The following is a 14,512-nucleotide window of genomic DNA, read 5'->3' as shown; positions in this document are numbered from 1 at the left end:
TGATATATCTGCATTTCGTTACCACCTTCGCACACTTGTAGTATCAATCCCTACATTCTGATTGTGTAGCTAAATGTATGGATTGAGTCTGCTCAACATCTTCTGAACCTCGGTGTGATAGAGATAAATCCTGCGCGCACGCCATTGTAAGAGGCATTGGGCCATCCTGAAGTGTCTATCACAGTCCTTCGTACCAGAGATGTAATCTTGTAATATGTACCACTGTCCTAGCAGCACGCCAATAGCATCTTTCATCTCTGTACAAAGATTTAGCACTCCTGCGGTGTACTTCTGTACACATTGTTGTAGTTCTTCCTTCTCCAAGTGTGAGTTACGGCCATGCATGACCTGTACAAGGTTTTCCGTGAAACGAACCTCTGCTCGGGTATCGGATGGAGGAGGCATGGTGTATGGAGGATTATTGTCCCACTGTGGGAGCTCTGATTCGTCCAGATTGTCAGCACTTTGGGAAGTGAGATGAAATAGCTCGCCATCTGGAAGGGAGGTGACTGCTAGATTGATAAGACTTCGAGGTAAAGGTGGAAGCTGGGATGATATTAGGGGTGGCTTAGATGAGCCTTTGTGGCTGTGTGCTTTAGCATAGTTTTGAGAACGTCGAAGTCGACGAGTAGCTTTCCCCCTGCCAGCAACAATTTGAAGGTTAAGAATACTGACTGTATGTATAGTATAACGACATACCTCTCAGACTGTGCATGGTTCACCTTCTGTCTGTGCAATGCAGCAGTTTTCTCTGCCAAGGTAAGATATCTGGCTTTTCGACCCATACAGACGGTAGAGACGTAAAGACTCAATGAAAGGTGTGCACACAATTAGTTTCTTATTGCATTGTTGGACTTCCTTCATTCGAACATTGGGAGATATCGGTACCAATCGAACCGGCAAATGACAGAGATCTCAAAAATCGATGTCTGCAAAGTCAGCGTAAAGACAAGCGTAGTTGAGACATGTTTTTTATTAGTCGTGAATTTTATTTGAACACTTATTGGCTAATCAAGTCGCACGCGCCACCAGACCTCCAGCAGGCAGCCAGCTCCCCCAAGTGCTCCAGCGCCTCTCACTCGAGTCGAGGATCCCACCGGCGTCTTGTCACACAGGTACACAGTCAATCTTCTGTCCTAACTTTTAATTCTGTCAGAGGATCCCAATGGAATATATTATATAAGTCATCTACCCTCACAGGAGCCTCCGAGCATACGCGACCCTCTTGGGAGTCATTCACCAATTATGGTAAGTCAGAGCTCACCCTCGTTTTTTCGAAGCTCAACATTTCGAATACACTAATTATTTATCCATGTTCTGAAGGTTTCTATGGCCTGTTATCGATCACATCCTGTTGGACGACGACTACATCCATGTCGTCACACGTTGATGCTACCACACAGATGGACGCGCACTCTTTCACAATTTCTCAGATAGTAAGTCACCTAGTCAAATTGATTTTTGGGTCCTGATCATCGCTTCTAGCTCATAGATGCGGCAGTGTCGACAGAGGATCTGGGAGGAGAAGATCGTGGAGTTAGTGAGCTTACCACAGGTCTCCAAGTTGACGATGGATGGAAGGCTCTCGATGGCATTCCTTGCGTTATGGGTGGATTGACAGCGCTTGTCGGTAAGTCTTGTCACCTCCCTCTTAGACTAATCTTGACTTTCTTCTAGCATCTGTTGGTGGCACCCTTTGTGGACGTGCCAAAAACAACTTTCCTTGGAAAACCCTACCTAAGGAACTAGCCCGGCTTGGATTTTTCCTCAAAGGCTACCCCGACGAAACTATTATGCCCGGCGAGATTCGACCTTCAATCACTCGGTCCAAAGGCATCCACGATTTGACACGTGCCCACCGTGAAAATCTTGTCAATGCACTCAAGTCAGGCACCCTTACCATCCGAGCCGTCACAAGCGACACTGCTCGCACACGCCTCATCATGTCAAGAGACCCTATCGTCATTGGGGAGGCACCCAGACATCGCTCAGTCCACTCCCACGGGCGACGTGCGTTTGCTAATGGTGGCTTTGACCGAAATGGGCCTCCCGTCTTGCTACCCCTCCTGCTACACCTCTTACTCGTCGTCGTGTTGAGGTCTTCGTAGAGATCTCACGCCCGCCACCCCGGCCAGCTTCTAGAGTGATCCCTCCACCCCGGCCAGCTTCTAGAGTGATCCCATGCCCGCCGCCACCCCGTCCAGTCTCTAGGGTGGTCCGAAACACAAGACATTCATCCATCACTCAAGCAAGTGATCTTATCCCGCCAATCACTGCTGTGGAACGGTCTGCGTCGAGCTCTGAATATGCTAACGATACAGATAATGAAAGCATGTCTCCAGATGAGCAGCTACATGTTAGAAAGAGTTGTCATTGCCCTGCCAAGCATCCCAGGTATTGATATTTCTGTGCGCGCTGTTGTAACTGTTCCTTCTCCAATTTGTGTGATATATCCCCCCTACCCGATAGTAGTAGTCAGTATCATAGAACCACACACTGTTGTCACAATTAAATTGAATTTTGGGCTGTAGTCACGAATCATGTATGCTACTCAAATCTTGATTCCCTTCTGATACATCAGCTCTCCCAACCATTGTGCTATTGTAAGCTCTACAACTCCTCCGGACATTTCAAGAAGCTGGATATCCTCCAAATATGCGACTGTAGTCTTCAAGAATTGAGAGACTGTGTCAGCAGCATGCCACTCAGAGTCAGGTGAGAGACCACAGAAATTTAGGATTTTGTCTTGCGCAGCAGTGACACGCTTGAGTATACTTTCGATCTCACTGATTGAGTTTGTGATGATACTAATATCACCCTTAGCGCTGCAATCGTCTGGGATGCTCTTGACGTACTCGGCCAACTTGTCTTTGGCGAACTCACAGGGGTCGGCACCAATCAAAACAAGCATGTCGTCCTTGGCAATTTTGATAGCGTGTAAGCATGCTGGCAGATCGGATCTGTTGGACATTAATTGATTTCAATCTATGTTTCTATTTTTAAACTTACAGTATGTCATCGTCGCTCGAATTATCAGTGTCTGATTCAGACTCATTGTCGTCACGGCCATGCAATTTTGCCACAGCTCTCAATATCTCTTTTGTTATCGCCTCTTCTTCCTTGTCACGTTTCTGGACACCATGCATCCTCCGCCGTTGTAAGATTGCGTCTCTATGTCTTTACAAGTAAGTGTCAGGAACAGTCTCGGGACCAATTAATAAAATAATGACATACTTTGCATAATAGTGTTTGTTCTTCTCTCGTGCCTCAATTCTTTCTTGAGCCGTGTTATGAATAGTTGGACGAGCCATCAGATAGTTGTTGGAGAGGACTAAGGTTGAAAATTGTAGTGGAGGTTCAGAAATGAGCCTCCCAAGAGGAGAGCGTCTTATTATGCAGGTACGCATTCAATCGCCGTTGATCTTCTGTCCTAATTAACATTCTATCAGCCTGAGAGGATCGCAATGCAATTTGTTCGAGTAGCGCAGCACTTCTTGCTTCCTGCCCACCATGATGCATATGCCACCCTTTTGGGCAAGCCGAATGCGATGGTAGGTATCTCCCACTTCTTCTCAGGTGAGCCTTTTCAACCTTTCAGAATACTCTACTAATTCTCACGTTTTTTCTCCCAGCAGAGCAGACCATGTCGACGGCCATACCATTTGTCATCGAGCGTGTTTTCTTCTCACCTCAAGTCATATTTCTCAATGGCGCACTCTCCACTGCAAGGCCAGAGCTCACCGTCATCAATCAGAACCATCCTTGATTCGAGAATGCTGTGAGATCATTGGCAGACGAGTGTGTGCTTCATGTCTACAAGGCCGTTTTCTACAACATTCCAGGTATGTCATTTAACAAATGTATCCTTCTTGCTAAACTGTCATAATATTCCAGTACAAGTCAAACCCTCTCAAATGGTCTTCTGTGTCATGCGTGGGGCTCACATTGGTGTAGTGGCAGGCTGGTGAGCGCAGATTTGTTCCAGGTACTTATCGTATTTAATCATTTTGACACCAGGGAGAATGCGCTTAACTGCGTTCTGGGTGTCACTGACGCTGTTTACTATGATGTTGATTCCGTCGCAATTGGGGAGGAAAAAGTTAGGATTGCAATCGATGAAGGACACATTGAGATGGTGGAACCCTAGGCGTCCCCAGAATTGTAAAGTAGTTACACCTATTGAATGTATAGTATTGCTTGACAGCCGACACCAGACAAAGTGAAATTAAGACTCGCGTGATGTTTATTGGCTGATTAAGCTGCACGCGGGAACCTCATGTCTAACCTCGCATGCCCTCAGATGCTCCAGTGCCTCCCACCCAAGTTGGAGGATCCCTCATCATTTAGCAATTTCCATGGTCTTGCGAGCCTTCCTGGAGGAGTGCACTTATGCTATGTCACAAAGGTACGCAGTGAATTGCCGTCAATCTTCTGTCCTAGTAACTTTCAGTCAGTGAATCCCTATGGAATACGAGCATTCTGGTACTCTCCCAGAAATATGAAAGGCATGGAAGCATCACACGCACTTTTTTGCGCCTGTTTCCTCCCGCTCGTATCGCCGTCAGTAGGATCAATGTTGCCCTCGAGCAAAAAATTGCTCTGTCACCACACCTTGCTAGTATTTGCTTAGACGAAGGTGAGTGCATCTTGAGCTGCACCATTTATCACTGATCTATGTTGCATCAGACAGTCATTTTAAACATGGACTAGCCTTGTGTTGGTCTATCACCCTTCATATCTTACATCTTTCGCTCCTCTCCCAAGTAAGTTCGCATGTTCATAATCTGCCATAGTTTATCTGACCGTGTTTCTAATGTAGCAAATGAATGAACAATATTACCCTGCAATGAATCTGCCTGAAAATTTTCTGCGCTCCTCAACGCCCTCTTTCACACCTATGGAATCTCACTCCGAGCAAATTGGAGGAGGACGTCAAAAATCACCCTCCCCTATCCAGACTCCTACCAAACTTCGCACTCGCATAAGACCCACCTCACGCGACGGTGGTCTTGTTTGAAAAAGTGCCCACAATAGAGCGAAGCTGCTTCCAGACAATGGCTCTGATGGCCATGCACCAGATGGCATGCCCAGTTCACACCTAGAACACTTCTCTGGTGGTTCTTCCCAAGGTCGGCTGGAAGTGCCTGGTGGGGTACCTCCAGGCAGCTCCTTAGAATTCTCCAGACGCAGTGTGTCACACGAGAGGTCGCCTGCTGGTGGTTCTTCCCAAGGTCGGCTGGAAGTGCCTGGTGGGGTACCTCCAGGCAGCTCCTTAGAATTTTCTAGATGCAGTGTGTCACGCTAGAGGTCGCCTGTGGGACCTCATGACCCTCACTTCATGCAGGAAGTGTTCCCAGCACCCTGTGAGGTGATTCTTCCTCAAGCACCCCTCATCACTATGCAGGAACAGACCCAACAAGATCTGCCCATCCGCAGCGGTGAACGAGATGCCTACGACTTCTCGTCGCTCGACGTCCCCGCCCCATCATGGGACTATATGGCTGGGGGATTGTTCAATGTCATGCAGCCAACCAACCTTTTCATCCTGCACGATCTACCAGAACATAACACACCTCCACATGTTCCACTTCTACCTGGACTCAATATTCCTGCAACCCGTGTCATCCCTCCCACTCCCGCCAACGCGATGGACACCCAGGGAGGGCCTTCAGGTGCGGCCGTCGTTGGTCGGAGGTCAGAAGATGCCAACGCTGCAATGGAAAAACAGTTTGACCTCATTGATTGCACCATCGATGAGCTTGCAGTTTCGACTGGCATGCCAACGCAGCAAGTTTTAAATTTATTTCTCAAGTCTCGTGGCCGCATCAATAACGGAACAAACTACTGGAACATTTACGGGCAATACTTCAAAGCTCACCGCCTGCGCGAGCTACAGTGAGCTGGCAAAGATGCGAATGTCATCAGTAAGTCTGTCTTTTAGTTCAGTCGTTGTGACTCATGTTGGGGTGCAGTCACATCAACTGTCCAAGGCGAATGTTATAGGTCCTTCCAGGATGCATATCCCGATGATTGGCAAGAGATCCTTGACACATTCGACGAGACACGGATAGCTTCAGGCCCACCTCTGACCGTCGCACAGCGGTCACAAGAATTCACGAGGTTGACAAAGAAAGTGACATCCTTGGTAAGTCTTACATTGTATACTCAATTTTCACGCACTGATGGAGCATACAGCTAGATATGGCCACCGCAAAGCATGGCTTTGAAGCAGCGCTGCTTATGTGCGGGAAGGTCGTGAATCAAGATGCATCAATCGGGTACATACACACAACCTCTGGTGCAGAAGAGGTAATTTTTAATCATCGGTGTATCATAGGCCTTGCTGACTGCGTGTTCTCGTAGTTTTGGGCTTCCCGTTGTCGTGCCGATGAGGACACGATGGTGGGGCATTTTAAGGCCCATGTGTAGTAAGTCAATTATATTTTTGCCTCAATACTTCAACTGACTTCTTTTTCAGCCACCAGGCTTCTCTTGCTGTTGTCGCCGAGGACGTTTACGGTGAGGCTCAGCTCAAACCTTCAGAAAAGAAAATAGCATTGCCTGGGCGGCACGCGCGCGCGCCAGCGGTAGCAGAAGAGGATGATGAGGTACAGGAGGTTCCCGACAATCTCAATTGGAAGACACTGGCCGACCACATACAATGTATCAAAGTCGGCATGACCTCGATGTTCAGTAAGCTCGGCGGGAAATTAATGGCACAGTCAGGAACTTTCCCATGGAAACTATTACCCACCGAGCTGGCGCATCACCGTTTTGTGATGAGAGGGTATCCTGAAGACATGTTAATGCCGGGAGAGCCACATGTAATGGTTGCACGACCCAAAGGCATCAGCGACCTCGATAAACGTGAACGTGTCGTACTTGCAGATGCCTTGCGATCAGGCAGATTGACCATCGAACAACAAAAGATGGGAGACTTGAGTACGTGCGAATCAATTCAATTCTCATATGGCTAACTAATCATTTTATAGACAAAACATCTCCTATTATATTCGGCGAGGCTCCTCCTGAAGAGTCCATGCATGCACGCGGTCGTCGCATGCTTGTAGATGGCACCATCGATCGTGAGGGATTGGCCTGTCTTGGACCAAGTGCAGCGGGCACAAAGGTCCAGAAGCCCCCAACACACAAGGAAGCAGCTTCCCATCGTCATGCATCCCCCGTTCTCGTGAACAACCAGTCTCCACAACCACAGACAATCCCTCGCAAGCAGAAGCTCGTCCCGATTGTTGAGCTCCGTAAGCGTCCTCCTCCACATCCACTGAAGGCAACCGGAAAGAAGACATCCATACCAGCAGCACGCGAGGTCACTCCCATCGACATGTCCAGCGCACAGGCCAGCTCGGAGTCAGACGCCGAGGATGAGTTGAAGGAGGACCAAGACCCTGTTGAGGGTGACGACTCGGAGTATGATGATGAAGTCGCCACCTCTCGTAAACGCAAGGTCAAGGCATCTAGAGGCTCTTGCTCACAGAAACGACGTGTCCTATCAAGCGATGTTGAACTCATTGAACCATCACACGATGAGAGAAAAGAGGTCAAGGGAAAGGGCAAAGCGACTCACCAGGGCACTGGCAAAGGGCAGAAGACTGCAAAGAAGGTGCGTTATCGCTCAGTCACAGTGGAATCAGACTTGGGGCAGGAGAAAATGCCTGGTAAGCAAGGCTTTCATATGTCATCCTGTTGTACTGATCAATTTCTCTTTCAGAAATTGAGCCGTTACGCCTTTGTGATAGCCCAGAGCAGCCTTTGAAGGCACCAATTCAACGTAGTGAGTCCGAATGATGACTTACATGCTGGACTTTGGCTGATGACTCTTATTTAGAGCGCCCCAAGCTGAAGAAGATTGTTCCAGGTTCTGAGGAAGCTGCCCATCAAGCTGCTGTATACATCGAGGGTATGCGAGGAACAAATGCCACCAATGATGGAGGTTCTGGCGTCAACGGGAGTTCTGACACCAACGGAAGTTCTGACGCCAATGGGGGTTCTGACCTTGCCATGCAGCCGATGTTGAGACCTGTCCAAGCCCGCCTCCCGGGCCCATGTGGCATCCAAGAACGGGCCCTCGCGCTACCACCATCATCAAGTGACTCCATGGATGCAACGTCACATGTTCATGCTGTGTCTCAGTTCCAAGTCTCACAAAATCGACATTATCCTCAGGCTGATCAGCGCCACATCGAGCCGATAAACTATTATCAACACGGCAACCAGCCTGGTCAGCATCGCGAGCAGATAGACTATCAATGTGTCAGCAACAACCAGCCGCAATATCGTCAAGACATGATGTACACACATCATCCCACACCCTATGCGGCTCGGCCTGAAGCTCGTGAAGGCAGAGCTGGAGGGTACCATGAAGGCAGTGGACCATCTGGAGCCTCAGAAGCCTCTTACCAGGACTCGAGGAGCTATCGCAACGATACTCAGCCCATGTACCCCCAAGATGCTGTCTCTCGTCAAGAGTCTCGTTACCCAATCTATGCTGACAATGCTCTTAACTTACCCTACTCGTCATCTCCAGCTCCTTCTGAAGACGGCTACATGAGTGGGGCTCCATATTGATTGTGGGTACATCAACGGCACCATAATTCGTCTTGTGCATCTTTGTCATCTTGCTTCTTGCCTAAAGATATTAACGCACATATCTATTCACATTCCTGGTGCCATCCTTACTTTTGATCCTGTGTGCTCGATGTTTCTGCATCTCACTCGTACTTGCTTTGATCAGTGGTACTTAACTGCCTTCGATGATAGTTTACATTTGTATTTCCTATTCTGATAAATCAGAAGTGTCCGGTTGAACAAACATACTTCAGAAGTTCGCGAGGCGATCAGGATAAAAATGAATTGTTCAAGAAAAAAGCTGCTTGAGTCAAGTGATTGTAGTTACAGGGACACTCGAACTCTCCTCCCGCGCCACCTCGTCGACGAAAACTCCATGTTTTCATCGAGGTACCAGTTCCCCCATCCTCCTGGAGATTGCATGCAACAAGGCAATGCTCGAAGGAGGCATCATCGAGGACGACGCAGAATTACAATGGTATGTTGCAGAGTATGTATCAGTAATGTCCGTGTCCGTGAGCCCCCTGAGCCTTGCAACCCTCGCAGACCCTCCATTCGACTCTCACAGACCTCTGGGCTCCTCCTCGCTGGAGGTTCTACGAAATGCACTACGGTCCTAAACAGGATCTGAGGGGAGGCCTCCCTGTGGAGGTAGGCTTTCAGGCAGATTACTACCTACAACGAAACCCACCCTGACAGGCTCTCAGTACCTTTTTCAAGTGGTGCCAAGGGTGCAGGAAGGTGGGTGTAAGCGTTGGACGCCATAGCCACACCAATGTCCATGTATTCGCGGATGGAATATTTCCCATCCATTGGAAAGCCACGGTTGATTGCCTCCTGGCAGCATTCAGAGTAGTATGCTTCATCGATTGCGACGTCCATGTATTTCAAACCGCAACGCCGAAGAAAATCAGCGATGGACTGGCGGATGCCTGCTAGGACCTATATTCAAGAGAACATTCAGGGTATGAAAACGTGGTAGAGGGGATATACGGACACCACCATCGAGAGTGGATATGGAGTGTGTGTTAGTTGACATTACGAGAAGCTAGCAGACAGGAGATTGAGTGAGAGAATGTTTGGAATATGTTTCATGTGCTTGATACTTATATCCCATTAGCCGGGCATGATCAAGATGATCGTCAGTTATAACGACTATTGGTCCCGCAGACTTCGTATTAGTGCTGCCGTTGAAGCGAGTTAGTAAACTCGAAGTGGACTCGATTCGGTTTGGAAATAACCCGAGATTTACAATAGATTTTGTGCAGTGTGCACTTTATCTCCATACGTCGTAACCCCCTGCAAATGGCCCCAGGCCATACTATGGATAACGCGATCTTTGGGTGCAGATGACCTCGTTTCATACGTCCATTAGAGTCGGCAAGACGCAGACCTGACTGGAACTATCTGGCACACCCTCAGTATCACAGTACTAATGTGCTTACCAACTCGACAGCAATACTTATATGCCTCGCGGTCCTTTTCTGCTGGATATTAGCAAAAAGAACATATATTTCCACTTTTATTCCACGTCGCTATGGATGTCCTGCCTGCTCATGCTCAAGCTTCATCGGTGCCTTTTCACAACATTGGAAGCAGAATACAAGCCCAGTCAGCGAAACGACTACAAAATTTCGTAACTCCACCAATATTTTGGACATGGACGATAAGACTCGTCTGTTCGAGCCTATACCGTTGAGATAAACTGATAACGGTGACTCGGTTCAGTTCGTCAAATAGTAACCATACCATACCGTATAGAGATGAACTTTGTGTGTGTCAGAAGGCCTCGTGCACCATGGACGGCATAGTTCACCTAAATACTGCAAAAACTTCTCTGATGGCCTGTACCCGGAGTCCATAAAGTGCCGGAGTCGGAAGAGGGCTGCAGAATTGAGAAGGATGAATTCAATGTAGTGGCTGAGAAAATGAGGCCAGAATATCAAATCCATGCTATTATAAGTTTGAAATCGATATAAACTTTGAGTTCAGCCAGTCCGCTAAGGTCAACGAACATGCGAGCTCGATGAGTTCAACGGTCTAGTTGTGAACTGGGGCGAGTGTGAAATCGATAACTTCGCTCTGATCATCTTTAGCTGAAAAGATGTCTACTATGGTCAAAATTAACACGATAGTAGTAGACTACACATCTCAATAACGGGATAGACCTTATGATTTTCAATCCGATGCCGTACACCTCGTGCTTGCAGAGTGGTGGAAGAGACTCAAGAGCAGGTGATGCTTATTACGCCACCGGTCTGGGTATATCAGTGGAGCGCCCGAGGTGAGGTTCTCGGACGTCACAAGCAAAAGTATTGGATTACCTATGACCGACCTCTACAATCATAAGATATGATGCTAGAGGGTGCTGCGGTTCCTCTCTTGCACACCATGTTCGTTCAGGATGGACTGGTCAAGAGTGCGTACCTTATCGTGCAACGCTGGCGCAGGCGCTACTGGAGCACGTCAAGGTTGATTAACTTTGCTTCATTAGCAACGTTATCAACAATAAAACCGGATGAACGGGAAATACTCGATGTCGCTGTTCACGTGTGTCCCTTCCATTTGATGTGAAACTTCATTTTACGATGGTAGCGTCTCGTAGTCGGACCATATAGAAGGAAGACAGCTTATCGTTCTTGATTTCGATGGAAAGCTAAGTCTGGCACTTGAAAAGACCCCATGATGGCCTCGTATCATCTTTCTTAGGGTGATCGTCAGCATACATTTATTTTTAGAGAAGATATGGTCGGCGCTCCAGGTCTCAACGTTACACCGCTCACCTTATCGTCCGAAAAAAGCAGGATTCGATGTGTCATCTCGCAGATGAAGAATTATTCTATCACAAAAGGTTTCTGTGCATCTGCGTGTCAAACGGATCGTATTCGGATCGTACTTTAGAATGACGGCTCGCTCCGGCTATGGGACCTAGCAAACAGCGCCCACCGCGCAGATAGGACACGGCTGACAAGATGAGGATGACAAGGCAGAATATAGAGCATAAAATTAGAAAGACTGTTCCAAGCGGAAGGGATAGTGAGATCCTGTGGCGAGACGGGGAAGGTCAGCGGACAGGACACAAGTACCAAGTATGTCACGGTGTGAAGTCAGTGTGAATGTTAATCAGACCGGCAAAAAAGTCTACCGGACAGGAGTCGTTCAGTGGCAGTGATATTCTCGCTGGAATATCAAGATCAGGGATGGCAAGACGGGCAAGTTGCTCTGCGCACTTGAATACACGAGCTTGACAAAGTTGAATTGATATTAAGAGCCGAAATCCTAATTATTACATAAGTAAGATCGCAATCGATTCATCGTGATATATGATACCTTACTTGCTTCAGTAGCTCTCCCTATCGTCTTTCAACATTTTCTCCTACTAAAATTCGTGGGCCTTCTTCCCACAGTAACAGCGCCGTGAGTTTCCTGTGGGGTCCGCTAACCTATGAAAGAGAAGTGTTCCAAGTTACTCTGAAAGGATGAAGTCGGAGGAATGCCCAGGACCGTTCTCTCCTCCGCTCACCCAGGGCCATATGCGAGGTATTCATATTGAATGTGACGAGGGATGAAGACATCAGATTCGGCAGGCTGGCAACTGAATCTGAGAGAAAGTGCGACATGAGGCTCCAGCCGGATGTTTTTCATAGCCTTAAGTCGCATACAGGAAGACGCACATAGCGCCGGTTGAAGACCTGATTCTTGAAAGACAACTTGGGCGAATGGGTGCCCAACTTCCTCAACTGTCCACCTTCTCAGTTTACACTCCGTCCTTGTGCGTTTCTCTGGATAGGTGCTTTTTGTGAGTGATAAGTACTCCAGGCTGATATAACAAAGATCTTTTGCGAATTCTTGCATTTCGCCACACATATGTACATTGTACCAGGGCGATCTGGCGCAGGTCCTCGCACTAGGAGTCCCACACATTCGTCTTTCATAGTGCAACCGCGGGCGGTTGCATTTTGAGGAGATGGGCAGATGGAACGGGGCGTCCCATCAGACCTAGGCAGGTTCGGGCGCAGTAGCAAGTGTCCTGGCGCGGTGGCAGGAGTCCTGGCTTGTAGTCTAGAATCTCTAGATAGACGTAGCCTATAGAGCCAGACCTTGGGTCTCTTGCAGTCCGTTCCTGTTACAACATAGAGTCCGGGCGTCGTAATGACTCCAATAAGAAATCTTCTAGCGATGGGGGCCGGGGTGGCGACTTTCTAGCCTCTGTAAGTCATCAAAAATTGAAGCGAAATGAAGTCACTTCACATTTGGTGTCTCCGTGTACTTTGATTCACGCCAATGCCGAATGCTTCTCCGGTGCTTTGAAGACCCGGTTTCTGCCCTCCTGATAGAAATAGCGTGCCCCATGAGGCACACTGTTTCTGGCCGGAGCCCATTTTTCCCTGTAGGACAGCATGTCCCATGAGAAAATGTGTCCCAGTGGGCACTGGGCACGTCTCTAGTTGTTTTCAGGATCAATGATGGCACGCATTTCTCGCTCGTCCAACCGCACGTCGCCGACCACGACAAGCTCGCGTTATCTGGGGTCAGCGCAAAGACCGAAGCTTGAAAAATTAACCAGGTGTGAGCGTCCCTAGTAACTAGATACGGTAGCCAAGTCGGACTTGTGCTAACGTGGTTTACATAATTTATGTAAACCCGTGACCTCGGTCTATAAACGTTAACCGGAACCGTTAGCGACTCAACGTCAAGAGAACACAACCCCGATTTACCAGCGACTCCGGGAGCATTATTTGCGCATAGCCGCTTGGTGAGAACAAATTGGGTTGTAAATTGGCACTACAAGGTCGTAGTGATGATGGTGTTCGCTCGTAATGCCACCAGACAGATGCGCAGCTGGTATGGTCACACGTCGTCTCAGAGGGCGTAAGTCCTTCCTGAATCCAGTGACAGTTCGCTTACACGTTCACGTCCGGAGTCTCAAAATGAGTTTGGAATCCTCCGGTATACTCCAGGCAGGGGTTTTTGTGTCGACTAAAGGTGTTGACACTGGTGCTCAGCTCGTCGCTGGTTTAACCTCCACTCTTGATCCCGATGAGGCTTTGAGAATAAGGTGCGTTGCTAAGACTGTATGCACATTAACATTGTATGATTTTGTTCCAGGAGGAAAATTGATGGACATGTCATGCCTTTGATGTGTGGTGAGTCAACCATTGTTTGAATCAATGATGATCGCGTCTGACAATCGCGGTCCAGCTCTCTACTGGTATGTTGACTGTTTTCACCACGAATCAGCGCTCACTCGCGCACAGCCTGGGTCCAATTCATGGACAAGACAACCTTAGGTTCTGCGGCCATCCTTGGAATTCAGTAAGGGTCGTGTATCAAACCCGGGACTGACTCTGTTATCAGGGAGGCCACGCATCTGACCACGAATGAGTAAGCTGTTCTTACCTTGGAGTTGACGCTTGAGCCTGATGTTGAACTATCTTCAGGTACAATTGGTGAGAAGATATACACCACTGGATCTTCCATGTGCCTCATGTACCTTCCAGGCTTGGCACAGCGTTCTATCTCAGTTATCTTATCTTCGAGTATCCCCAGAACCTTACCCTTCAAAGATTCCCAGTCGGAAAATGGATGAGGTAGGCTTCAAACACATCATCGATATGGTCTTCGATGACAGCATGCGTCAGTATCAATGTCTTCGTCTGGGCAGCTGCACTTGCATGTCATGCAGCATGCAAAAACTTTGCTGGGCTTCTTGTTGTGCGCCTGTTGCTAGGCGTATGTGAGGGGTCGATCACTGCCGGATTCTTGATTGTTAGCTCCATGTCCTACACTCGGACGGAACACACCCTACGGGTTAGTTATTGGTGTAAGTTCCCATACACACATGATTGCCAAGCAAACTAATTAAACGCGCGCCAGTCGTTTTTTCGCAGCATCCGTCAGCATTATCGTCGACACTAGCGTCTCC

General features: G+C 48.2%; 8 protein-coding genes across 8 annotated transcripts; 4 read left to right on the top strand and 4 right to left on the bottom strand.

Moving 5' to 3' along the window:
* Positions 1-69: 69 nt before the first annotated feature.
* On the bottom strand, positions 70-785 carry F5147DRAFT_770285 (uncharacterized protein; the record flags this gene model as incomplete). The annotated part of the gene is made up of 2 exons (XM_041441137.1): positions 70-640; positions 700-785. 2 exons carry the CDS (start codon positions 783-785, stop codon positions 70-72), a joined length of 657 nt encoding a protein of 218 aa, XP_041296420.1.
* Positions 786-1,745: 960 nt separating this feature from the next.
* Positions 1,746-2,051, top strand: F5147DRAFT_544810 (uncharacterized protein; the record flags this gene model as incomplete). Its single annotated transcript, XM_041430305.1, has 1 exon — positions 1,746-2,051. A coding segment is annotated over one exon (306 nt), but the record flags the coding sequence as incomplete, so codon positions are not given.
* Positions 2,052-2,551: 500 nt separating this feature from the next.
* Positions 2,552-3,311, bottom strand: F5147DRAFT_650088 (uncharacterized protein; the record flags this gene model as incomplete). The annotated part of the gene is made up of 3 exons (XM_041433412.1): positions 2,552-2,960; positions 3,010-3,177; positions 3,235-3,311. 3 exons carry the CDS (start codon positions 3,309-3,311, stop codon positions 2,552-2,554), a joined length of 654 nt encoding a protein of 217 aa, XP_041296418.1.
* Positions 3,312-3,363: 52 nt separating this feature from the next.
* Positions 3,364-4,147, top strand: F5147DRAFT_770282 (uncharacterized protein; the record flags this gene model as incomplete). Its single annotated transcript, XM_041441136.1, has 6 exons — positions 3,364-3,399; positions 3,450-3,576; positions 3,633-3,742; positions 3,821-3,842; positions 3,895-3,964; positions 4,018-4,147. 6 exons carry the CDS (start codon positions 3,364-3,366, stop codon positions 4,145-4,147), a joined length of 495 nt encoding a protein of 164 aa, XP_041296417.1.
* A 1,851-nt stretch (positions 4,148-5,998) lies between these two features.
* Positions 5,999-7,102, top strand: F5147DRAFT_547875 (uncharacterized protein; the record flags this gene model as incomplete). The annotated part of the gene is made up of 6 exons (XM_041430351.1): positions 5,999-6,149; positions 6,200-6,309; positions 6,364-6,428; positions 6,479-6,587; positions 6,699-6,942; positions 6,993-7,102. Coding segments are annotated over 6 exons (789 nt in total), but the record flags the coding sequence as incomplete, so codon positions are not given.
* A 2,137-nt stretch (positions 7,103-9,239) lies between these two features.
* F5147DRAFT_22622 (uncharacterized protein) lies at positions 9,240-9,694 on the bottom strand. The gene is made up of 2 exons (XM_041428705.1): positions 9,584-9,694; positions 9,240-9,528 (listed from the first exon to the last, which is right to left on the bottom strand). Exons 1-2 carry the CDS (start codon positions 9,623-9,625, stop codon positions 9,262-9,264), a joined length of 309 nt encoding a protein of 102 aa, XP_041296415.1. The 5' UTR covers positions 9,626-9,694; the 3' UTR covers positions 9,240-9,261.
* A 2,382-nt stretch (positions 9,695-12,076) lies between these two features.
* F5147DRAFT_22608 (uncharacterized protein) lies at positions 12,077-13,181 on the bottom strand. The gene is made up of 2 exons (XM_041428704.1): positions 12,838-13,181; positions 12,077-12,788 (listed from the first exon to the last, which is right to left on the bottom strand). Exons 1-2 carry the CDS (start codon positions 12,937-12,939, stop codon positions 12,339-12,341), a joined length of 552 nt encoding a protein of 183 aa, XP_041296414.1. The 5' UTR covers positions 12,940-13,181; the 3' UTR covers positions 12,077-12,338.
* A 336-nt stretch (positions 13,182-13,517) lies between these two features.
* Positions 13,518-14,448, top strand: F5147DRAFT_570447 (uncharacterized protein; the record flags this gene model as incomplete). The annotated part of the gene is made up of 6 exons (XM_041430990.1): positions 13,518-13,645; positions 13,696-13,733; positions 13,845-13,902; positions 13,945-13,971; positions 14,088-14,177; positions 14,229-14,448. The coding sequence occupies 6 exons, from the start codon at positions 13,518-13,520 to the stop codon at positions 14,446-14,448; spliced, it is 561 nt and encodes a 186-aa protein (XP_041296413.1).
* Positions 14,449-14,512: the final 64 nt, after the last annotated feature.

Source organism: Suillus discolor (genome assembly GCF_016758755.1).
Source record: "Suillus discolor strain FC423 chromosome Unknown F5147scaffold_10, whole genome shotgun sequence".
NCBI lineage: Eukaryota > Fungi > Basidiomycota > Agaricomycetes > Boletales > Suillaceae > Suillus > Suillus discolor.
The sequence above is the reverse complement of the archived record's forward strand: the minus strand, read 5'-3'. Positions and strand labels throughout refer to the sequence as shown.